At 43.8% G+C, this 24,485-nt stretch overlaps 1 protein-coding gene across 4 annotated transcripts in view; it reads right to left on the bottom strand.

Annotated features, from left to right (window-relative positions):
- The window catches only part of CACNA2D1 (calcium voltage-gated channel auxiliary subunit alpha2delta 1), a 336,443-nt gene extending 318,665 nt beyond the window's left edge, over nt 1–17,778 (bottom strand). For all 4 annotated transcript variants that reach the window (XM_039353434.1, XM_039353435.1, XM_039353436.1 and 1 more), the window contains exon 1: nt 17,576–17,778. In XM_039353434.1, coding sequence (XP_039209368.1) covers nt 17,576–17,670 — 95 coding nt within the window. In that variant the 5' untranslated portion in view covers nt 17,671–17,778. The remainder of the gene's footprint in view (nt 1–17,575) is intronic.
- Between the last annotated feature and the right edge of the window lie 6,707 nt (nt 17,779–24,485).

Raw genomic sequence — 24,485 nt, 5'->3', positions numbered from 1 at the left:
AGAAGGCAAGACAAGAAACCATGGATGGAAACTAATCAAGGAGAGAAGCAACCTAGAACTGAGGAGAAACTTCCTAACAGGGAGAACAATTAACCAGTGGAACGTCTTCCCTCCAGAAGTTGTGGGTGCTCCATCACTGGAGGTTTTTTAAGAAGAAACTGACTAGCCACTGGTCTGGAATGTATAGGTCTCTTGCTTGAGCAGAGGGTTGGGCTAGAAGACCTCCAAGGTCCCTTCCAACTCTGTCAGTCTGTTATTCAAAAAGCAGGAATTTGCATCAAGAGTTATGGAGCAATGGGAAGAAGCAGATCCACCATCACTGGCTTTCAACTGGTCAGACAATCAAGGCTCCACCTTCTTTTCATGGGTGTGGCCAGCCTTGTATACATATTCAAAAAGGCAGGGCTTCAGTCACCCAAATGCAACCACCATTTTGAACCCATGTGACCCTGATGGAAGCCATGTAACTGATCACCCTTTCCTGTTGCCTTTACCATGCATTGATTGTGTCAACTCTACAACAAACCTGGCTACAGCCATTCATTCTAAATTGCCACAGGGTTGGGAGAAAAATGGAGGATTTCTACTAGTCTAAACCAGGGGTCTTCAAACTTGGCCCTTTTATGACATCATCATCATCATCATTATTATAGATCATTGCACAATCATCCAGATGTTCAGACTGGATTTGGCATTTTGTCTACCTATCGAGTCCTTACCCAGGACCTGGGATAGGCAAATGTGGATGTTTGATGGTATTACAGATATCGTCACAGGATGGAAGCAGTTCCTAGTAAGGCCGCCTTTTGCAATTGACTAATAGCGAATTTGTCAATGCCAATGGTGTTCAAGTGGTGCTCCAGTTGTTTTGGGATTGCACCCAAGGAGCCTATGACTATTGGTACTACCCTTGCTTGCTTTTGCCACAGTCTTTCTATTTCTATTTGTAGGTCTTTGTATTTTGTTATCTTCTCCAGTTCTTTCTCTTCTATTCTGCTATCTCCAGGCACTGCCACGTCCACTATCCAGACTTTTTTGTCTTTCTTATCGACAATTGTTAAGTCTGGGGTGTTATGTTGCAGGTGCTTGTCTGTTTGAATTCTGAAGTCCCAGAGCAGTTTAATTTTATCATTTTCTATGACTTTCTCTATTTTATGTTCCCATCAGTTTTTGCTTACAGGCAAATTATATTTTTTGCAGATCTTCCAATGCACCATTGTTGCTACTTTGTCATGCCGCTGCTTGTAGTCAGTCTGTGCAATCTTCTTGCATCAGCTTACCAGGTGGTCCACTGTTTCTTCAGCTTCTTTGAACAGGCAGAACTTACTGTCTGTTGCTGTCTTCTCAATTTTGACTTTGTATGCATTATTATTATTATTATTATTATTATTATTATTATTATTATTATTATTAGTCAAGATGAATTGATACCAGATAAGAGTTAATGGACTTCAAGAAGACTGAACTTAGGGGGTGTAGAGACTTCAGACTGATGATGCGTTTGACCTCTGCCCTCGGGCTAAGCCTGGTCATCTCCTACAGCTCTACTTACACCTATCAGATAGATGCTTACTGGAATGGGACAAATCACCACAGCCAACTTGCCCTGGGGCAACTTGCTGTAGGACAATTCAACAATTCAATTATTTCAAATAATTTAAAAAATATTTAAATTTTTGTCTTTCAAATTTTATTCTGTTTTTCCTTTGGCATCCTTTCTTTAATGATTCTATTCGACTATTTCTTCGATATTAGTATAACTCCGTCCCATGGCACGTTGGCCACAGCACGTTGGCCATGGTGCGTTGGCCATAGTGAATTGGCCATGGCAAGTTGGCTGCAATGAATTAGCCATAGTGAGTTGGCCATGGCAAGTTGGCCAAAGCAAGGTGGCCATGGTGAGTTGGCCACAGTGCATTGGCCATGGCTTGTTGACCTTAGCGAGTTGGCTGTCGTGAGTTGGCCATGCCGAGTTGTTGTAGATCTCATGGATACTACTTAGTAAACATCTTATGCTTATTTCTCAGGTTTAATACATAGAGCTATTGCCTGGGATTGAGCAGACAAGATTCGAAGCATTGGAGTGGGGGTAGTCAGACCTTGGTCTCTTCTGTTTCTGTAGTGAGTCCAAGAGAATTCCCCTCTGAACCCCCCTCCCGACTGCAGTGGTTGCACTCCAACCAGTAATATAGACAGATGGCAAAGGTAGTGCAATTTGCAGGGCTAAAATGGGGTAGACTAGTTAATTCAATGTTTCTGCAAACCCAATTAACTGGGTTAATTTATGGAGAAGCGGGGGGGGGGAATAATAAGCTGCAAATCCAATCTAGCCCCTACATGCTACACAAACACAACCTCTGCAGGGTTGTTTGGCAATGGAATAGAAATGACAACCGCTCCAGATGTTTCTCCATCTTCTCAATTTCTCTTTCAGGATTGAGTTTTCCTGGCATCTCAGCTTGGGAAAATGTTATGATTTGGGTCCAAAGCCATATGACAGTGCTCCCTTTTTATAAAAAAAAATAAAATAAAATCAAGCCTAATATCCCATTTGGCATAACAGTTCCCTTTTCCTCCCCTTGGGAAACCTAATAGGAATACACAGACGCCAAAAGATAAGCGAAAAAAACTCATTATTTAAAGAGAAGACAAATGGCCACATCCAGTGTAATGCATGGTTACCTTCCTGATACATCACCATTCCCCGGGGTGCCATCTAATACAATAAATGTGATACAATTTGTTCTGTACAATCTTTTCACCCTCCAGAGATATGTCTCATTTACCGTGAGATTAAGAACCTTGTCCAAGGGCTCTCTAGCCATCTTTTGAGTTTGCAGGAAACTCCACCAGCATGAAATTGGATGCCACCATTAACAGTCCTATCCTAGTGTCTCTATTCGCCGCTCCTGCAAGTTATTGGAACACTGTCCAAAGGGTGACAAAGACTAACAGAGTTTATACACCCCCAAGGCTGCCCTTAAATACTATTGAAATAAGTGGGAAAGTTTAATATTTTACAGCTAAGGATGGCTTCACTTCCTCCTACCTATGGTTAGGAAGGCTGGATCTTAGAAAAGCAAGACAGGAGGAACGTTGTCTCATTTGAGCTGGAGTGTTAAAGAAGACTCCTGCATATTCCTTGGATAGTATTCCTTGCATAGCAAAGGTGACTAACAAGGAAGACCTGGAGCGTGGACCACGTAAAACCGGAAATGTCACTGGAAGGCAAAAATCACAAAACTACATCTCACTTACTTTGGCTACGTCAGGGGTAGGCAACCTTGGCTCTTTTATGACGCGTGGACTTCAACTCCCAGAATTCCTGAGCCAACATGGGGGAAACTTTGGCCCCTTCATGACTCGTGGACTTCAACTCCCAGAATTCCTGAGCCAGCATGGCTCAGCTTGGAAACCTCTCCCTTTCCCCTCAGCGTGGCTGGCTCAGGAATTCTGGGAGTTGAAGTCCACGATCATAAAAGAGCCAAGGTTGCCTACCCCTGGCCTAGGCCTAGGCCGCTTTCTGACTCGTGGACTTCAACTCCCAGAATTCCTGAGCCACCATGGCTCAGCTTGGAAACCTCTCCCTTTCCCCTCAGTGTGGCTGGCTCAGGAATTCTGGGAGTTGAAGTCCACGAGTCATAAACGAGGCAAGGTGGCCTACCCCCGGGCTATGTCATGCAAGGGAACTCAGTGGAGAAAGCAATCATGTCTGGAAGAGTTAATGGTAAAAGGAAACCAGGTTGGCAAAGAACATACCATCAAAGCCGACACTAACCAGAACATAGAAAAACTCAAAGAAGTACTGCAAGAACAGAAAACGTGGAGAGACATGGCCCATAGAATCATCAAGAGTCAGACACTACTGAATAGATGACATCACCATCAACAACAACATCTGATTGTGGAGGGCCCAGCAGAGAAAAGGATGTACTTGTGCTGTCCAGTTTAGCTGGAAGTGGGGAAAGATTCTCTGATTTCAGCCCTTCAGACTGATTGATTGATTGATTGATTGATGTGTGTAGGGTTTCATCTTCCATGCTGGCGATGCAGACTATCTGTTTTTCACTACACTAATGTTCATTCTTCACTCTGGGACTCTCCTTCTTAAAACATGAAATCTTCAAATGAACTGAAGTCTTGAACTGAAAATACTGTATTTTATATTATAAAATATACAGGCTTCAAATGAACTGAAGTCTTCTTCAATTCAAGCTTTGCTCCTTACATCTAAATAGCATGTTTCATTGGGAGTGGGTGTAGTTTACTCTACAGCCAGTCAAAAGTAACTTGCTATTTATTGCCTTGTCCCTAAAACTGCTTTTTCAAGAGGCAACTGGACTTTCTTGTTATTCTTTGAAGACATCTCGCTTCTCATCCAGGAAGCTTCTCCAGCTCTCCTGAAGCTTCTTGGATGAGAAACAAAATGTCTTCCAAGTCCAGTTGCCTCTTGAAAAAGCACCTTTGGGACAGCCATGACCTGGATGATTGAGAATCTCCATAGACATTTGCCACTGCCCTCTTCTGAAATATTTGTTCAATGTCCCCATCGAACACACGGACCTCAGATCTTCTGGTGTTTCTCATTTAAATACCCAAAGGGTACAATCCTATTTAATTTCTGCAAAATCAGCCAAGGCTGTATAGGGGAGGCAAATAACAATAGCACGTAGACTTATATACCACTGCACAGTGTTTTACAGCCCTCTCTAAGCGGGTTACAGACTCAGCACATTGCCCCCAACGAGCTGGGTCCTCATTCTTCCGACCTCAGAAGGATGGAAGGCTGAGTCAACCTTGAGCCAGTGAGAATCGAACTGCTGTCAGCTGGCAGTCAGCAGAAGTAGCCTGCAGTACTACACTCTAACCACTGCATTACCACAGCTCTTGGGTGAAGGTGATCTCCTGATCTTGCCTACTTTAAGCCTATGTACAAATACACCTCTAGTTGTACCAATGCACACGGCAGCACCATACACTACCCGACCCCTAAAGTTAGGTGGTGTGTGCTTGCTTTTTGATCCTCCCCTGATTTCAGCAGGAACCACTCTACTGACGTAGAGTTGCAAAACTACTGCGATGAATTGTCCCGAAGACCAGATTGTAGAGTACTGAAACAGAAGCATTGATAAGGCAGAAACATATTAGAAGACAAAACACAAGACCAAAATGAGCCAGTCTTAATCACTGCACCTGCTTGTTCTTCCTAGCTATCTGATGCGAAAACTCTCAGATTGAGATGGTCAACCTTTAGTAAAATAAAAACTCCACGAGGTAGAGAAAATTGTTCTTGCAGCTCAATGTCAATCAATCAGAATAGAGCTGGAAGGAAGATTGGAGGTCTTCTACTCCAACCCCTTGCTCAAGCAAGGGAGCCTATACCAGGGGTAGGCAACCTTGGCTCTTTTATGACTCGTGGACTTCAACTCCCAGAATTCCTGAGCAAGCCATGCTGAGGGGAAAGGGAGAGATTTCCATGCTGAGCCATGCTGGCTCAGGAATTCTGGGAGTTGAAGTCCACGAGTCATAAAAGAGCCAAGGTTGCCTACCTCTGGCCTAGGCCTAGGGCACTTTATGACTCATGGACTTCAACTCCCAGAATTCCTGAGCCAGCATGGCTCAGCTTGGAAAGCTCTCCCTTTCCCCTCAGCATGGCTGGCTCAGGAATTCTGGGAGTTGAAGTCCACGAGTCATAAAAGAGCCAAGGTTGCCTACCCCTGCCCTAAATCATTTCAAACAAGTAGCTGTCCAGTCTCTTCTTAAAAACCTCCAGTAATGAAGCACCCACAATTTCTGGAGGCAATCTGCTCCACTAGTTGATTGTTCTCACTGTCAGGAAGTTTCTTCTTGATTCCAGGTTGTTTCTCTCCTTGGTTAGTTTCCATCCGTTGTTTCTTGTCTTGCTTTCTGGTGCTTTGGAAAATAAATTGACCCCCCCACCCTCCTCTTTGTGGCAACCTCTCAAATACTGGAATATTAGTATCATGTCTCTTCCTAGTCTTTCTTTTCTCTGGACAAACCCAAATCCTGCAAATTCCTAGAGCCAGAAGGAAAATATTAAAGGGGGGGTGAGTTTCTCTCCTGGGGCGACCTATGTGCAGAATCTCCTATCTCTTGGAGAATGTAGCATGGTCTTTTTACATATTTGAGAAGCAGCCACTCACTCATCACTTGTTAGAAGTGCTGATGACAGTAAGTGGCCCGATAAACGTCCATAATCATCAAATAACCTTAATGCCTGAACCCACTGATATTCATTCATTCACACAAAGAGAGACATGAGTCATGCACAAAGCTGAAGAAAGAGTTAATCTGAGGCACATTTATCTGAGCTCAGACACTTGTTCCATTATTTCCTTTCTCCCTGTCCTTCAGGCCTTTGGTAATTGCTCTGGGCTAGTGTTTTGTCTCATTCTGAGATAATACTCTTGCTGGGAGCCCAACACCACAGCTTTATTTCAGTGATATAACTAAATGACAGCCCAGCTTGTTCATTTTTCTGGTTTTACTGCCAGCCTGATATCAGGGTGGAAGCCACAGGGCTATCAATGCATCAGGTGTCAGAGTGCAGATGTCATAAATGATGTGAGATGACGAGATGGCATGGATGATGTCATCTGTTTCTCCTACTATTTAACTTAATTTCTGTGCTATTACTGTTTGCAATCTCCCACGTCACTCTAATGCACTTAGGCTTAATTTTATAATTAGCTTATAACCAGAAGGCTGGGATTAACCTGCCTTAATGCTCTTGATCTCCAGCAAAGAAGAAGGACAATTCCGTCTCTCTCATCCTATTAAAAAGGACTTTGGCCGCACAGACAAGGCAGATGAATCAGCTTTCCCATACATAAATAGAGATCCATAAAACTCAGGAAAGACGGTGAGGAGACCATGTGCTCAGGCAAGGAACAAGAGCAAAGCCTCAGATCTATTTGGCTGTGTACGACAAGAATCAAACCATTGGCACCTTCCATGGAAAAGACAGCCCAGAATAGTCACACTCTTTCCCAGGTGAAAGATAAACAAAGAAGAAGCACAACGGAACGGCATGACTGAAAACTCCATCACACAAATGGGCTAATAGGTGTTTGCTGGAATCCATGTTTGTCAGGTGCAAAGAGCCAGAACGATGAGAATTGATCAAAGAAGTATGTTCATTGCTACTCCTCTATTTACAAGAATCTCATCAGAGTAACTGCACTCACTACAGCAGCGGTCCTCAACCTTTTTGGCACCAGCGACCAGTTTTGTGGAAGACAATTTTTCCAAACACTTTGGGGGGGGAGAGATAGAGAGCACAACTTAGATCCCATACATGAGCAGATTCATTTATCCACCACTCACCTCCAGCTGTGCGGCCCGGTTCCTAACAGGTCACAGATCAGTACTTGTCCACGACCCGGGGGTTGCATTACAGAACAATTAGATAAGTACTCCTAGGTTTAGGGAGAGCCTGTTGTCTCTTGTGCGTCTTCCTTCCCAGCAATTCCAGACTTTTGTTATTGTCCAGTCACTAAAAGTCACGTCCAACTCTTTGCAGCCCCATGGACCACAGCACACCAGGCTTCCCTGTCCTCCACTGTCTTCTATAGTTTGCCCAGGCCCACATTTATTGTGTTGATGACCTTATCTAACCATCTCCTCCTCTGCCATCCCCTTCTCCTTTTGCCTTCCATCTTTCCCAACATCAGGGTCTTCTCCAAGGAGTTCTTCCTCTTTTCTCATTTGGTAGCCAAAGTCTTTCAGCTCCGGCTTCAATATCTGTCCTTCCAAAGGACAGAAAGGGTTGGTTTCCTTTAGGACTGACCGATTTGGTCTCCTTGTAGTCCAAGAGATTTTCAAGAGTCTTCTCTAGCGCCTCAATTTGAAAGCATGAATTCTTTGGCGTTCTGCCTTCCTTAACGGTGAATCCAGGCTAGCCAGTCTTTTAAATCCACCCCTCACTTCAGCTACAGATTCTACCACATAATATGACTTACATATAATTACAATATCTGCACAATACAATATCTGCACAATTGTCAGGCATGAACAACCAGACCCACATGTGTAGAGTTCAAAGTAGCTACTTTATTGTTCTCTGTAGAGATACAAGAATTTTCCTAGACTGGCAAGTTTTGCCAGGAAACAACCAGATAAGGCTCTAAGGCAGGGGTCCCCAACCTGGGGGCCACTGCCCAGAAGTAGGCCATGAGGGGTTTACAACTGGGCCACAGAAACGGCCTGCGAGTATGCGCACATACATCCTCACTTGCACGAGCAGTGGGCAAGCGGGCGTACGCGTCCTCCATTTGCATGAGCAGCAGGCGCCCATGCATGCTGCTTGCACAAATGGAGCTGTGCACGCGTGCTTGCCAGTTGCATGCACAAACCATTCCCCCCCTGCCGCCAATCTGCAAAGCCGGAAACATTGGGCAACTCTGCTGTAAGGCATTCAAAGGGGGTGTGTGTCAAACCTAGTCCTCTTGTGGTTTATGTAATGAATCCAGACTAATTCCCTGCTTGATCCCTCGTCCCTACTGGGAGGGTTGCTCTTCAACAACAATGTTATCACCACAAGTGTGATATATTTGCCCCCATCATTGTCAATTTCAGAAAAGGCAAGCACAGCCACACGCCTCCGTGCATTACTGATTCACCTGTGGAGATGGTTACCAGCATAAAATTCCTGGGTGTGCAGTCAACAAGTAAGCTGGCTTGGTCGCTCAGTAGTGAGACACTGGTGAAGCGGGCATAGCAGCGCCTGCATTTTCTGCGTTGCATGAGAAAAGCATGTCTTCCTTCCCCCGTCCTGACCACTTTCTACAGAGGGACGATCGAGAGCATCCTGTCATATAGCATCACAGTCTGGTTTGGAAGCATCCCTGCTTCGGACAGGAAGGCAGTGCAGAGAGTGGTGAGGATGGCAGAAAAGATCATTGGCAGTTCCCTCCCTCCCGTCCAGGACATGGCACAGAAGTGTTGCTTGAGCAGGGTCCACAAGACTGTCTGGGACACCACACATCCTCTCCATGACCTGTTTTCTTTGTTACCTTCTGGGAGAAGGAGGCTCCGTGGTATCCATAGCAGAACATCCAGATTCAGTCACAGTTTTGTTCCATACAGTATTAACCTTGTGAACTCTCAAGCTTCCCCTTTCCACTATGTATTCAAGATGGACAGTGATTAATAGAATTGGGTATGTCTAGTTTAACGAAGAGAAGGACAAGGGGGGACATGATAGCAGTATTCCAATATCTCAGGGGCTGCCATAAAGAAGAGGGAATCAAGCTATTTTCCAAAGCGCCTGAAGGCAGGACAAGAAGCAACGGGTGGAAACTAATCAAGGAGAGAAGCAACCTAGAATTAAGAAGAAACTTCCTGACAGTGAGAACAATTAACCAGAAGCAGTAAGTGCTCCAACACTGGAAGTTTTTAAGAAGAGACTGGACCGCCATTTGTCCGAAATGGTGTAGGGTTTCCTGCCTGAGCAGGGGGTTGGACTAGATGACCTCCAAGGTCTCTTCCAACTTTACTACTATTACTAATATTTATATGTTACTTATATGTAAGGGGTAAGTCTATACATATGTTGTATATAGTATGTTTTAAGTGTATGTGTGTGTACACTTTGAGAGCAAGCAACTACATTTCATTTTTAATGTGTGCCGTTGTGCCCACAGTAAAAAAAAAATGACAATAAAGGTTATCTAATTTAATCTAATTAAGACTGGATTACTAATCTTGATGACAGAATATGACAGCTTCTTCCCAGCAATGATCCTATTTCAATGGTCCTGTTATTGCCCCTTGAAACCTTAGTCCTCAGATAATTCACGTTTTTTCCCTCAGGAGGAAAAGACTTGCAAGCCAAATTTTGAAAAGCTAAGCCTTCCTGGAGCCGATATTTAGCTTCAAAACCGATCCTGTCTACTCGACATAGGGACTTATGTTGTCGTTTGGGATCGTTGGATTTTTTTTTATTTTATTTTTTTTCAGTGGAAACAGAAAAGAGGCGTTGGGGAAAGAAATTCATCTCAACCATCTTCGTAAGTCCTCGTTCCATTCCTCGTTGTACAGTTTCAAGGCAACCGGATTACTATAATTAACTGCAAAGGCTGGCTGATTTGTTGATGGCATATAATGTCAATCTCTTTCATAAACTCATTAGAATCTTGGTAAATAAATAGTGAAAATTACGCAAGAAGGAAGCAAAATCCGGCTCTTCTTTTACGTATGTTTTCTCTTGAAGAATGGACTAGTCTACTTCAAAGGCTACCTCTGACAAACAGCATCCTGGAAAAAGGACAACAAAACTCCCTGGAACCAAAACATGGGTTATTTGTTTGAAGAACTACACTATTAGAATTCCAGAAATCTGGGATAGTCTCTCTAAGCAAAGCATATCATACAGATAGCCCTTGATTTACAACCATTCATTAGCAACCATTCAATGTTACAACTACACCCCAAAATGTAATTTATGATTGATCCTTGCATGGTCCCTTGACAAAACCATGTCTTCAAGACCTCTTGAAAGAATGTCAAATATTATATTTTGGTACGAGAAGGGAAATATGAAAATGCTAAGAGGGTCTGAATAAGGGAAGCTTTTGGTTACCCAAATACAATTTATTATGAGAAAATTATAAGCGCTAGAGATATTTTGAAATCAAAATAATAACAAAAAAAACAGGATATTGATTGGACAAATGGATTTTAAGCGCAAATGCAATTGAGATATGTTTTGGTTAGAAAAGATATTTTAAACTGATATTATGTATTATTAGAAAAATGCAATAAAGATGTCTATTCAATTGTATATGTATTAACAGCAATAAGCATTGCACTTGCCTAGTGTGGAAAATCTATACCACCGGAAGAAGAGAAGAAGCACAGGATGGTGTAGTATTGGACCTAGATTGAGGAAGTAACGTGTACCACTGAATTACTAATGGACCCGGACAACACTTTGTTTATTAAGTATTTATGATGGTAAAACTAAAAAATAAAATATTTTTTTTAAAAAAAGAAGGGGGCCAATATTATCTTCACCATCTGAATTCTGATCATCTGATCAAAGGGAGGCTATGTAGCGTGTAAAACGATCATAGGTCACTTTTTTCAGTGCCACTGTAACTTCGAATGGTCACTAAACTGTTGTAGGGATGAGAGTTACCTGTATCGGGTTAATCCTGGACCTCTGGATGCCTGCCTCTGGATTTTCACAAGCTTGGGCGATTCTCTTTCATCGTTTTGATACCGAGAGTTAGGAATGTGATGGTTTTAAGTCCTGGATCTACTGACCAGATAACTTTCAAAAGTACCTAGGTACGAATGGACAGTCTTCCTTCTCTTCTAGAGTTACTGTATTCTTCCCCAGTAGTGTTACAAGAAGGATTCCAGATACCTTTTGCAATCTAATCTTTTGTAGACATTAGTGTTGGAAAAAGCCAGACCTTCCTTATCTCTGTTGCGGCCATCATCATAAGGAGGAGAGGCCATTTTTCTAATCGGTTCAAATTAGCCATTAACCTCTAGTGTTTCTTTCTATATCTTGATTAATCTCCTTCCTACCCAGTCTGCACACATACAACCCTCAACCATTAAATATAAAGCTGAATTGCAAGAATAGCCGTGGATGTCTGAATTCAGCAGAAATTTTGTGTCCTGAACTTAGACATTTGTCTAAGTGTCCGTGTGTATCATACAAAAGAGAGGGGAAGCCCTTACTGTAACATTTTAAAGAGAAATAAAAGACGCAGAAAAGCACAGAAAAGGAAATTATATAATGTTCATAAGGCAGAAAGAGTAGAGTAGAATAGAGTAGAGTAGAATAGAATAGAATAGAATAGAATAGAATAGAATAGAATAGAATAGAATAGAATAGAATAGAATAGAATAGAATAGAATCTGGAAGGGACCTTGGAGGTCTTCTAGTCCAGCCCCCTGCTCAAGCAGGAGAACCTATACCATCTCAGACAAGTGACTGTCCAGTCTCTTCTTAAAAACCTCCAGTGATGGAGCACCCACGATTTCTGAAGGCAAAGCTGTTCCACTAATTTAAAGACTTTGCAAGCGAAGGTCTGGTACACCTGATAAAAGGACTACACAAACTCTGTGCATGTTTACACCAGAGTAATCTCCAATAAATCAAAAGGGCTTACTCCAAGAAAAATGGGAGCCTGTTTCTTAGAGCTTGTGAGCTCTAAGCTTTATCTGATCAGACTTGTTAAAAAAAAAAAAAAGTCAACATCAAAACTTAATTTTTCCTTAATGCTTATATAATTTCACGGATTTAAATTTGGGGGGGGGGGAGGAGAAGGGATAACAGCTCAGGAAGGAAGTGTTGTTTTTTTTTCCATCAAGCAACTTTTAAGATGATTACTTGAAAATGAACAGAGAGCCTGACTTAATCCTTTTCTATACCTCACCCCCAGGGTTCCCTCACTGGCACAATTATATAAAATGTAATAATTAAGGTTTTGGAGATCTCTAACATCCCTGACTAAAGAATTATTCAGGCCAGCTGTTGATGGCTCCCAATTTATCTGGCATTTCTTGCAAAAAAAAAAAAAAAAGATGGTTCAGATCCCTTTTTAATAAAACCTGCCAAAAGCGTTCCCCGGTTTTAATTACGATAAGCAAGCCTTCCATTAGACAAGTAGAGAAGTAGGCTTGTTTGACAAAGGGAAAACGTAGCATAGAGGAAAGGAATTTACCCAAGTAGTATATTTAAAAATAATAATAATAACAGGAAGATTAATTAGCTCCCTTGCTTTGACATCTAAAGATTTCACGCAGAAATATGACAAGGGTTTTGTTGTCAGGGTTCAAGTCTTGCGAGGAGAAATTAGCTCAGTGACAAAAGGCAACTGCCTTCCAACATTCAGCAGCTATAATATTATCAGATTTTTAAAAAAAAGAAAAGAAAAAAAGAAAGCACACAGACAGAGCCAAGAAATTAAAGGAAAATCAAGCCGTTCCAATGTCTGCCTTTGTTCCTAAAAATAAATTGAATACTCCTTCAACATATTTGGCCCCACTTAATCTATCAGCAGATCTAAATATTTTTCCAAAGCACTAGCAGGGGTATTCAGAAGAGGAGACTGTACATCAATAGAACAGAGTATTTTATCTGGCCCAGGGTGATTAGACACAGAAGGAATTTGTCTCCGGTGCAGAGGTTCTCAGTGTACATGCAAACCAACACAATAATGACAATCACGGTAGCAACAAGATGTTCTACCTCCCCACAAAACAATTTCAAAAGCACTTTATCCTTCTTGCCGTGACAGCTAACAAACAGTTTAAAGTGAAAGAGGAAATTGGTACAGAAACTCTAAGCATCTGGCTAAAAACAAATATCCTTATGTGAATCCTCTGTTTCTCTTTGATTTACGTAAATAGTCCTGGGTCAGAGTTGTGCCCTCTAGACAGCCCAAGTAATGTGCTTTTAAACGCACAATGAATGGCCCAGAAAAGACCATTTTAAAGTCCCTGAAATATCTTGGCTGCAAAGATATTGCTATTCAGCATTGCATAGCAACAGGATCTGAAAGTTATACTTAGGACATAAAATTAGATCCTACACTAAGGAGGATCTTAACTCGGTAAGATCCACTCTGCCATTAAGGAACAGGCTTTGACAGCAATGCATTCTGAACCTATTTGTACCAATCGCTTGCGTTTTATTTGAAGAGAGTAGCCCAAACATCAAACTGGATCAGATATTACCCTATTAGACATTAAAGCATCCTAAAAGTGAGAGTCTTTATGCACCTTATGAAGAAAGCAGATTCTTGTAAATGAATAAATAAAATAAAGCAAAAATCTTGTAAAATAAAAAAGTGACTTCAAGGCTGTGGTTCTGTTCTCTATTTATTTGTTAATGGTGAAGGAATGATTTTTTTTTTTTAAAAAATGGGCATTTTAAATTGTATTTATTTTCATTAAAGCTACATGGTCATCTCCAAACCAGTCCTTTTTACAGAGAATGTAAGCTATGAAAAATTGTACTGAATCCAGGCATTAGATTTAACAAAGAAGCATACGTTTGCAGGTTATCAATGAAACGCAAGTGTTCTTAGACCTGAATCCGTGGAACACAAAGATATAAAAATTCCTCCCTAGAGAAAGCATTCCATTTAAAAATCTGAAATAAGAAGCTTTTGTTTTTTAAAACATACAAGCATAAAAAGAGCAAAATGTCCTTCTGAAACTAGTATAATATATTCCTTCTCATTTCAAATTCTTTTAAATATTGTATAAATCACGAGTGTTTTCTGCATGCATTTAAGACTGGAAACGTTTTGCTATAATTCTAAATGTGGTGTTTCCAAGTTTAGCCGGCATGTCACTCCAACAATCACACAAGTTCAACACTATATGAAGTTGGCTATACAATATGCAAATACACCACAAACATGAAAATGGCATGCTGCTAAAAAAAAATGCCACTAATTTATATTTTTTAAAAAATGACAAATCGCAACGGTTGACAAATGACTACCAAAGCAAATACATTCCTGCAAATAATTTAATTAAATGTGAATTGACAAAACATTCTGGGCTTAAAAATGTGTCTGAAGGAACCATTGAAATTAAACAGCAACCTTTTTAAAATGACTTAACTGAAGAAATAAGGTGGAGATTAACATCAAACCAAGACATTCTGTTATTAATTGTTTAGATCTGGTTATTTCGGGATGATTTTTGTTCTTAAATATTACACATTTATGTATTATTGCACATCCATTAAATGCCTTTTTCACTTAAAAAAAAGATCCATTTGTTTGTGGGCTTATGTATATCTGTGGCTATTCAGTTTTAATAAACAACGCCATACCACAGTCACATATCCAATTTCAAACAAACACATTAGCTGCTAATTTCTCATATATCAAGGCCGTTTAATTATTTATTGGGTAAGCATCCTGAATTTGACTGTTTACATTTCCATTTTGTAAAGAAAAGGCTTTAAAATTAAAACTGGTTATTATCATCTAAGCAAGCAGACCTAATAGTAACTCTATTATTCTTTTATATATATATATATATATATATATATATATATATATATATATATATATATATATATATATATATATATATATATATATATCTCGACATATACCCCATATCCTTCAGCTATTCTGATGGCTTGTTTCCAAACCAAATTGCCACGTGCTTGTCTTGTAAAACAAAGCAATTTTAATTCAGAGCAGTCTTATAGAATACCTGCTGATCGGTTATCGACAGAAAAAAAAATGTTGTACAGAAACCTTATTTATTTGGCACACATCTCCTTCCTTATTCCTGTCTTCTCCTAAATTAAACTTTTGCTCTTATTTCCATTGCTGATATTTCTAGTCTTCAAAATTCGTGGCCAAATAAATCCTATTCTTCAGCTCAGTGACTGACAGAGAGTGCTTCAAATTAAGCAGCCATCCTCTCCCTTTACCAAACAAACGTTGGGCTTCAAATCTGTCATAACTGGAGGAAAATATTGCTTTCTTTCACATCTGACTTTGAGGAATCTCCTCTTTAAGGAAATGTGATGATGGTATAAAATCAGTTGGGGTTAAAGGTTTTCCTCAAACCATTTGAAAAAGTCAGAATAATCATGCTGTTCTGCATGCAGTTGCGGAATCCTACAATTCTGTTTTAACTTTCTCTCTCTAGATCTCAAAGTAACCCACTGGAGCCCGCAGAAAGTAACAGAGAAAATTGGATCTAGTTAGAAGGGCATGGTTAGGCAATGAGCTGTCAAACCTGAACTATAAACTTTATAAACATTTTGGATTTTGCTTAAAGAAGCTCTGATGGTGCTACAGCCCCCAGAAAATGAGCTAAAGCGATAATAACTATGAGCGATGCTTAGTAACAAGTGTCTATATATAAACTGAAATCTTTCTACACTAACAAAGCAAACCGATTCAATGTGATCCTTTCAGTCCCTGACCAGATTTCAATCTTTTTTTTTTTCCCTGCTTTCTTTTCTTGGCTGTGAATTTTGCACCTGTTCTGGATAAGTTTTCGACTCAGATCAGGTGTGCTGTTTTCAAAGAGGGGAATGTGCTGAAATTCTACACGCCAAAGAGGGCCGAAGCAGCGTCGTGGCCCTGCCTAACGAAATCAGGAACTGTTGCGTTGTAGATGCAACATTTAAGTTCCCTTATATAGCTATTTTTTAAAAAAAAAAGGGGGGGGGAGAGAGAGAGAAAAACAGCTCTGATTTTGCACATGCGTAGATGCAGTAAAAAAAAAAAAAAAGCAGAGAGGACTCAAACCAAACCCGAGAACCTGTCAAGAAAACATCATTTGCTGCACGCTATGGAAATTCTCCAGGTTGCAAGGGGCGAGCGCCCAGAGCTTTGCAAACTTCAGTTAGAGCTGGGATTTCGGGACGGCGCGTTCCGACGCGCAAAAATCCCTTTTGCTTTTTGCCAAAAAAAAAAATTAAATAAATAAGTTCGGTCTCTAAGGCCGCCCCGGCGGGGCTAAAATAGCCCTTTGAAGTCAGAGGGTCGGGAATGTAACTTGAAACTTTCCCCTGCACGCAGCTGAAACGGCCGGGAAACCGACAGGGGCTATTTAAGGATGCTCCGGAGATGGCGAAGCGTAAGGAACGGGGTGCCACAAGCACCCCTTTCCTTCTCAGCCTCCTCCCGTGGTTTCTGGCCGCTATTGGTCCCCCCCAAGCACGGACCAGGGTCCTTCCCCGATCAAATGTGGCTCTATGTCTGATTTGCTGTCTGCTCTCCTCCCGTGTTTTTCCAGCGTCCCTCTCCAAGCTTTTCCTTCCTTCCTTCCTTCCTTCCTTCCTTCCTTCCTTCCTTCCTTCCTTCCTTCCTTCCTCTCTTCCTTCCTTCCTTCCTTCCTTCCTTCCTTCTTTCTCATCTCTTCCTTCCTTCTTCTCTTCCTTCTATTCTCCCTTCCTTCCTTCCTTCTCATCTCTTCCTTCCTTCTTCTCTTCCATTCTCCTTTCCTTCCTTCCTTCTCATCTCTTCCTTCTTTCTTCTCTTCCTTCCATTCTCCCTTCCTTCCTTCTTTCCTTCTTTCTTTCCTTCCTCTCTTCCTTCCTTCCTTCTCATCTCTTCCTTCCTTCTTCTCTTCTTTCCATTTTCTCTCCCTTCCCCTCATTCTCTCTCCTTCTTTCCTTCCTTCCTTCCTCTCCTTCCTTCCTTCTCTTCTTCCTCCCTCCTTCTCTTCCTTCCATTCTCTCTCCTTCCTTCCTTCCTTCCTTCTCATCTCTTCCTCCCTTCTTCTATTCCTTCCATTCTTTCTCCTTCCTTCCTTCCCATTCTCTCTCTCTCCTTCCTTCTCATCTCTTCCTTCCTTCCTTCTTCTCTTCTTTCCATTCTCTCTCCTTCCTTCCTTCCTCTCCTTCCTTCTTTCTCATCTCTTCCTCCCTCCCTTCTTCTCTTCCTTCCATTCTCTCTCTCTCCTTCCTTCCTTCGCCTCATTCTCTCTCTCTCTCTCTCCTTCCTTCCGTCCTTCCTTCCCGAGCCCCACCGTCTCCCCCACCCCCACGCCTCTCCCCCCCCCCGAGCCCCTTCTCACCCCGCAGCCGGGCTCAGGCGGCACTTACGTGGTGGGCGACGGGAAGGGCCCTTCGGCGGAGAGGTTGATCACCAAAGACTGGCAAAGGGTCAGGCTGAAGAAGAACCACCAGCTCGCAGCCATCTTCCCCAGCGAGGACCGAGGCCCCCCCCCTCTCCCCACCAAAAAAAGAAAAAAAAAGAAAGGAAAAGAAAAGAGGGGGGGAGAGAAAAAAAGGAAAAAAAAACAACCACGCCCGGGGGGGTGGGAGGGCAGCCCCCACAAGTGATGGAGGCAGGAGAAAGTTGGCGAGCGGGGCTGGGGGGGGGGGCAGCCGGGCAGCCGAGCGGGGCAAGGCGGCCGCGGGCGGGGGGGGGGAGCCGCGGACAGCCGGGCTGCCTGCCTCGCTCCCTCGGCCGAGCTTCCCGGCGGCGGGCGGCGGCGAGGGCAGGAGGGGGTGGTGGGGGGGGGGGAGAAGAGGAAGGCAAGCCAAGCCGATCAGCGGCTGCTCCGCGCGCGGCTCTGCCTGAGCTCCGCCACCGCCGCCGCCATCCGAGCCGGCTCGGGGAAGCGGAGCCGGCGGCTTCGGGGGGCAGCGGGGGCCGCGCCGAGCCTTTTCCGCCTTTATTCCCCGGGTGGGAGCCAGGAGGAGGAGGAGGAGGGTGGGGGGGTGGAGCGAGGCGGCCGGGGGGGGGGGCAGGCCGGGGCTTCCCGCCGATTGGAAGAGCGCGGAGGAGCCCGGCCAGGCAGGCAGGCAGGCGAATTTGCCCAGGCGGGAGCCCGGCCGCCCCCGCCTCCTCCTCCTCCTCCTTCTCCCGCGGGGACCCGCTTCGCCATACAAGGGAAGCCATGGAAACTCCCGGAGTTGGCGGCCAGCCTCCTCCTCTTTCTCTCCATCCCCCCCCCCTTCTTCTCTTCTTCCCTCTCCTCCTCTTCTTCCCTTCCCCCTCCTCCTCCCCCTCTTCCACCTCCTCCTATTCCTCTGCTTCCTTCTTCTCCTTCCCACTTCTCCTCCTCTTCCTCCTCTTCCTCCTCCTTCTTCTTTTCTTTCCCCTCCTCCACTTCTCCTCCTATTCCTCTGCTTCTTTCTCTTCCTCTCCTCCTTCCCACTTCTCCTCTTCCTCTTCTTCCTACTCCACTTCTCCTATTCCTCTGCTTCCTTCCTTCTCTTCTTCCCCTTCTCCTCCTTCCCACTTCTCCTTCTCTTCCTCTTCCTTCCTTCCCCCTCTTCTCACTCCTGGTCTTCTTTCACCTTCCCTCTCCTCCTCCTCCTCCTCTTCCCCTCTTCTTCCTCTTCTTCCCCCTCTTCCACCTCCTCCTTCTGCTTCCTTCTCTTCTTCTCCTTCCCACTTCTCCTCCTCTTCCCACTCCTGCTCTTCTTTCACCTTCCCTCTTCCCCCTCTTCCCCCTCTTCTTCCTCTTCTTCCCCCTCCTCCACTTCCTTCCTTCTCTTCTTCCCCTTCTCCTCCTTCCCACTTCTCCTCCTCTTCCTCTTCCTTCCTTCCCCCTCTTCTCATTCCTGCTCTTCTTTCACCTTCCCTCTCCTCCTCCTCTTCCCCTCTTCTTCCTCTTCTTCCCCCTCTTCCACTTCTCCTCCTATTCCTCTGCTTCCTTCTCTTCTCCTCCTTCCCACTTCTCCTCCTCTTCCCACTTCTCCTCCTCTTCCCACTCCTGCTCTTCTTTCACCTTCCCTCTTCCCCCTCCTCTTCCTCTTCTTCCCCCTCCTCCACTTCTCCTCCTATTCCTCTGCTTCCTTCCTTCTCTTCTTCCCCTTCTCCTCCTTCCCATTTCTCCTCTTCCTCTTCCTTCCTTCCCCCTCTTCTCACTCCTGGTCTTCTTTCGCTTCCCTCTCCTCCTCTTCTTCCTCTTCTTCCCCCTCTTCCACTTCTCCTCCTATTCCTCTGCTTCCTTCCTTCTCTTCTTCCCCTTCTCCTCCTTCCCACTTCTCCTCTTCCTCTTCCTTCCTTCCCCCTCTTCTCATTCCTGCTCTTCTTTCACCTTCCCTCTCCTCCTCCTCTTCCCCTCTTCTTCCTCTTCTTCCCCCTCTTCCACTTCTCCTCCTATTCCTCTGCTTCCTTCTCTTCTTCTCCTCCTCCTCTTCCTCATCTTCCTCCTCCTGCTCTTCTTTCACCTCCCCTCTTCCCCCTCCTCCACTTCTCCTCCTATTCCTCTGCTTCCTTCCTTCTCTTCTTCCCCTTCTCCTCCCACTCCTCATCCTCTTCCTCTTTCCTTCCCCCCCTCCTTTTTTTCTTATTCTTCCTCGTCTTCCCCCCCCCTCCTCCTCCCCCCCTCCTCCGCAGCTCCCGCGTCACCGGTTCCCTACGGGGTTTTTGCAAGGCGACCTCGCCGGACGGAGCTGGCCGGCCTCGCCCCGCTGCGACCCCCTCCCCAAACAGCCGCGCTCCGGCTGCTGAGAGCCTCCCCTGCCTTGCCTCGTTGCCCGCCGAAGGACCCCGTGCTGGGGGAATCCTCCGGGACGAGGAGAGCGGTTCTCCCTCTCCTGTTCCTCTCCGCCCTCGTCTTGGACGGGCTGGCGGTTCACACGTGCACGGGAAGGGGACTTCCGGGACCTGGGAAACGGGGCTCTACAGTTTTGCCCGGGATCGGGGTGTCCAGCCCCGGCAACGTTGCTGGCATATTACACCCGAAGGCTCCTTCACACGTGTATCTCTTCTCCCCGGGAGAGATCTTCCCGAAGGAGGCCTCCTGACGTTCTAGATCAGTGGTTCTTAACCTGGGCGATATCGCCCCCCAGGGGGCGATTTCATTTTTCGGGGGGGGGAGATGGAATGAAAAGGGGTGACATGGGGGCGAAGGAACGAAAAGGGGGCGATATGGGGGCGATGGAGCGAGACGTTTTGGGGACACTTTTGAGACTTTTCCGTACAGTGAATCGCTGTATATCTGTCGTACAAAAACATCAGATCGCTCGCTATTAGTGGATTGAATTGTGTTTTCAAATGTTCCTCCAGCTCGCTTCAGTACAGAACGCCGTACATATGTGAAGACGCATCGCTTATCTTCATGCGCGTGGCGCAGCAGCCTCTACCCATACAGTGGCGCACCATTGGCCAGAATAGGGGAGATATGGGGAAAAGACTGGAAATAAATGATTTGCATCGATATGTCCTGATGACAATTTTAAAGAAAACAAAACAAGTGTTTGCATAAATTGAAGAATTATTTCCTATGTTGTGATTGAGAGGTTATGTTGGGGGAGGGGGCGATGACAACTTCCTCATTGGCTCAAGGGGGTGATTCGTTCAAAAAAGTTAAGAACCACTGTTCTGGATCCTGGCCCGCCAGAGTCGAGGGCCAGGAAGGCAGCTTTCAATGGAGAAGGAGAATTTCCTTCCAAATAGAAAAACGTGATTGCTCCCCTCTTGTGTATGTGATATAACCCAGATGGACAAGAATGGGATAAACTTCACGCGTGGCATGGGGTATGAGCAAGAAGACTACTACATAATGCTGCCAGGGTTCTTTCAACTCCCAGAATTCCTCAGCCAGCATCCTTTACTTGGTACACTTGATGCCTCGGGAGTCAAAACAAGTTTCCTGTAATTTTTTGAAGATCTACTAGGTGGAAGATTCAGCTTCATCTCATCTGCAGAAAACCAGCTGAGGATTGGAAATAAGAAGCAAGGCTAATTCTTGTTCATTATTCTTCAGGCACGCTTGGTGTTCATTACTCCTAGCTTCGTTTATATATTCTCACGTATAGCTGCCTTGCCTTACAGTCCTTTGCTTGGACATTTGTTGATCACAAGGACCTAAATAGAAGGCCCCACATGATTTGAAACCTTGGAGTGTGTTTCACAATCTTCTCAGCCCATTCCGATAAGGTGCTAATAGAAAGCATATTTGCGGGAGTTAAAATGGCCCACCCAGACAAGCATCTGAGTCAGCTATGATAGGTCCCCAATCAACTATTATTCTCCTGGCCCTGCCATTCTTAGGTGAACAGAAAGGGTACAAGAGAGCAAAAGAAGACACTTTCTACGTAACTCAAGAAATGTACAACTCGCTTTTAAATGCAGATGGAATATTGGGCAATATGCAGAATGCAATTGTCTCTGGATTCCTCATTGTTTTAATAAATTTGATAAACACGGAGGCTAAAACATATAAGGAACGGTTGCTGGAATTGAGTATGTCTAGTCTAATGAAGAGAAGGACAAGGGGTGAAATGACGGCATTGTTCCAGTATCTCTGGGGCTGCCACAAAGAAGAGGGAGTCAAGCTATTCTCCAAAGCACCTGAAGGCAGGACAGGAAGCAACGAATGGAAACTAATCAAGGAGAGAAGCAACCTGGAACTAAGGAGAAACTTCCTGACAGTTAGAACAATTAATCAGTGGAACAACTTGCCTCCAGATCTTGTGAATGCTCCATCACTGGAAGTTTTTAAGAAGAGACTGAACAGCCATTTGTCTGAAATGGTACAGAGTTTCTTGCCTGAGCAGGGAGTTGGATTAGATGACCACCAAGGTCCCAACTTTATTATTATTGCTATTATTACTATTGTTATTGTTTTGTTGTTATTTTTATTATTGTTATTATTATTTAATATTGTAAAAGCAACATGGAAAAATGATGCAATGATCAAGGTAGGCTAGATTGTGGGAACAAGCACAATATCCAGAAGTGTGGGGATAAAGTGGTGTGCCATAAAGCTTTGCGGAGATTTTGGAAAATGCTGTAAGGATCAGAAAGGATAAGAAATCCCATGGTATGAAAAGAACTATAATATAGGCCCCAACTGAGCTTCTCAGGGATGTGAATCTCAATCCATAGGTTCGCCACTACAATGCAATGACAAAATAAAATAGCTAACAACAGAAGAAGACCCAAATCATCATATCCTTCAGGAATTCTGCTGCCTTCAGATAGTTTGATACAAAACAAATAATTATAGTGCTATTTGGTTAATCAATCAGAATACAGCTGGAAGGGACTTTGGAGGTCTTCTAGTCCAACCCCCTGCTCAATCAGGAGACCCTATACCAGTGTTCTCAACCTGTGGGTCGCGACCCCATTTGGGGTCGAATGACCATTTCACGGGGATCGCCAAACAACACAGTCCACCATTTTTTCCCCCTTTTCCTTAGCTGTGGTACTCCCTTTTATTCTATTGGCTTTTGAAAGCCAACAGAATAGACTCTCTTGAATAGAGTCTAATTCTATTGGCTTTCAAAAGCCGATAGGAATTGTGCAGGCTGTCTCTGCCCTGCTGAGCCCACCAAAAGTCCCCTTCTGCAAACGGTGCTGCACCAGTTGAGTAGTCCTCGACTTACGACCGGTTGAATAAGTCCTCGACTTACGACCGGTTGGGGGTCGCGGCATTAAAAAGGTTGAGAACCACTGCCCTATACCATTTTAGGCAGGTGGCTGTCCAGTCTCTTTTTAAAAACCTCCAATGATGAAGCACCCACAGCTTCTGATGGCAAGCCATTCCACTGGTTAACGCTCCTCACTGTTAGGAAGTTTCTCCTTAGTTTCAAGTTGCTTCTCTCCTTGATTAGTTTCCTTCCATTGTTTCTTTTCTTGCCTTCTGGTGCTTTGGAAAATGAGTTGACCCCCTCTTTTTTGTGGCAGCCCCTCAATTATGGAACACTAATTAACTGAACGTGCAAAAACTGTAATAAACCAGAAACTATGGAACATGTCAGATTAAGCTTCACCAGGTCTTCTCTCTGTGATCACCAACACTATGAAGTGACCCATAGGATTCCAGTGGGATACTTTCCCTTTTCCCTGTTATTTTCCTACTATTTCCTTTTGCATTTTTGCATTTTATATTATAAACTAAAAAGACAAAAGACAAAAGATAACGAAGGAACTGCAGCCTGCAGCATCCATAATGCATTATAAGCCATGGAAGAAATAAAGAGGCTTCTTTCAAGCCAGCTCAGAATTCCTCTTTCTCTGATCCATAAAATTCCCATTTTTGAGTGCGTTAACGGCATCACATCATCGCTGCAGTCCTGTGGTTGACTTCGTATCTCATCTACAGTAGATCCTAGAATCAATTTCTTACAACTCCAGCTAAGCGTTTGGCAGCAATAAGCAAGTGAAATGTTTCAGACCCCGAAGACACACTAAACAGATGAAGTTTACAGTGTTACACTAGCTGGCCCATAACAACACTATACTATTGCTTTGCTCTGGACAAGATTATTATATTCATTTAAAAAATAATAAGGGCCTATCCAGGGTCTTGCAAATCTTCATAAAAATCAGCTAAATGGGTCTCTAGCAAAAACTCTGTCTCAGATTTACACACACAGTATAAATACAGTACCTATTTATTTTACAGATTACAGAATAACAGAACTGGAAGGGAACTTGGAGGTCATCTAGTCCAACCCCTTGCTCAGGCAGGAAACCCTATACCATTCCAGACAAATGGCTGTCCAGTCCCTTCTTAAAATCCTCCAGTGTTGGAGCACCCACAACAGGTTGGGCAGGTTGTTCCATTGGTTAATTGTTCTCACTGTCAGGAAATTTCTCCTTAGTTCTAGGTTGCTTCTCTCCTTGATGGGTTTCCATCCGTTGCTTCTTGTCCTGCCTTCTGGGGCTTTGGAAAATAGATTGACCCCTTCTTCTTTGTGACAGCTCCTCAAATATTGGAATATTGCTATCATGTCACCCCTAGTCCTTCTTTTCACTAGACTAGACTGCTCATATTCATGTGTTCCCAAGGAGGCATTCGTTCGTTCATTCATTCATTCATTCATTCAACCAGACAAGTGTCAATCATTCTGGAGAGCTCTTTCCAAAAACTACATGACCTTTGTTCCTCTGAACTTTGAATTGGAGCAGAAACTAAGATTTTTACAAGGCATGGCAAACTCTAAATATGCCTACACCATCCAAATTTAGTTAAGTTACCGTATTTTCCGGCGTATAAGACGACTTTCTAAACCATGAAAATCTTCTCAAAAGTCGGGAGTCGTC

Source organism: Crotalus tigris, unplaced genomic scaffold (genome assembly GCF_016545835.1).
Source record: "Crotalus tigris isolate CLP2741 ecotype Arizona unplaced genomic scaffold, ASM1654583v1 scf7180000018523.1292444, whole genome shotgun sequence".
NCBI classification, from domain to species: Eukaryota; Metazoa; Chordata; class Lepidosauria; order Squamata; family Viperidae; genus Crotalus; species Crotalus tigris.
The sequence above is the reverse complement of the archived record's forward strand: the minus strand, read 5'-3'. Positions and strand labels throughout refer to the sequence as shown.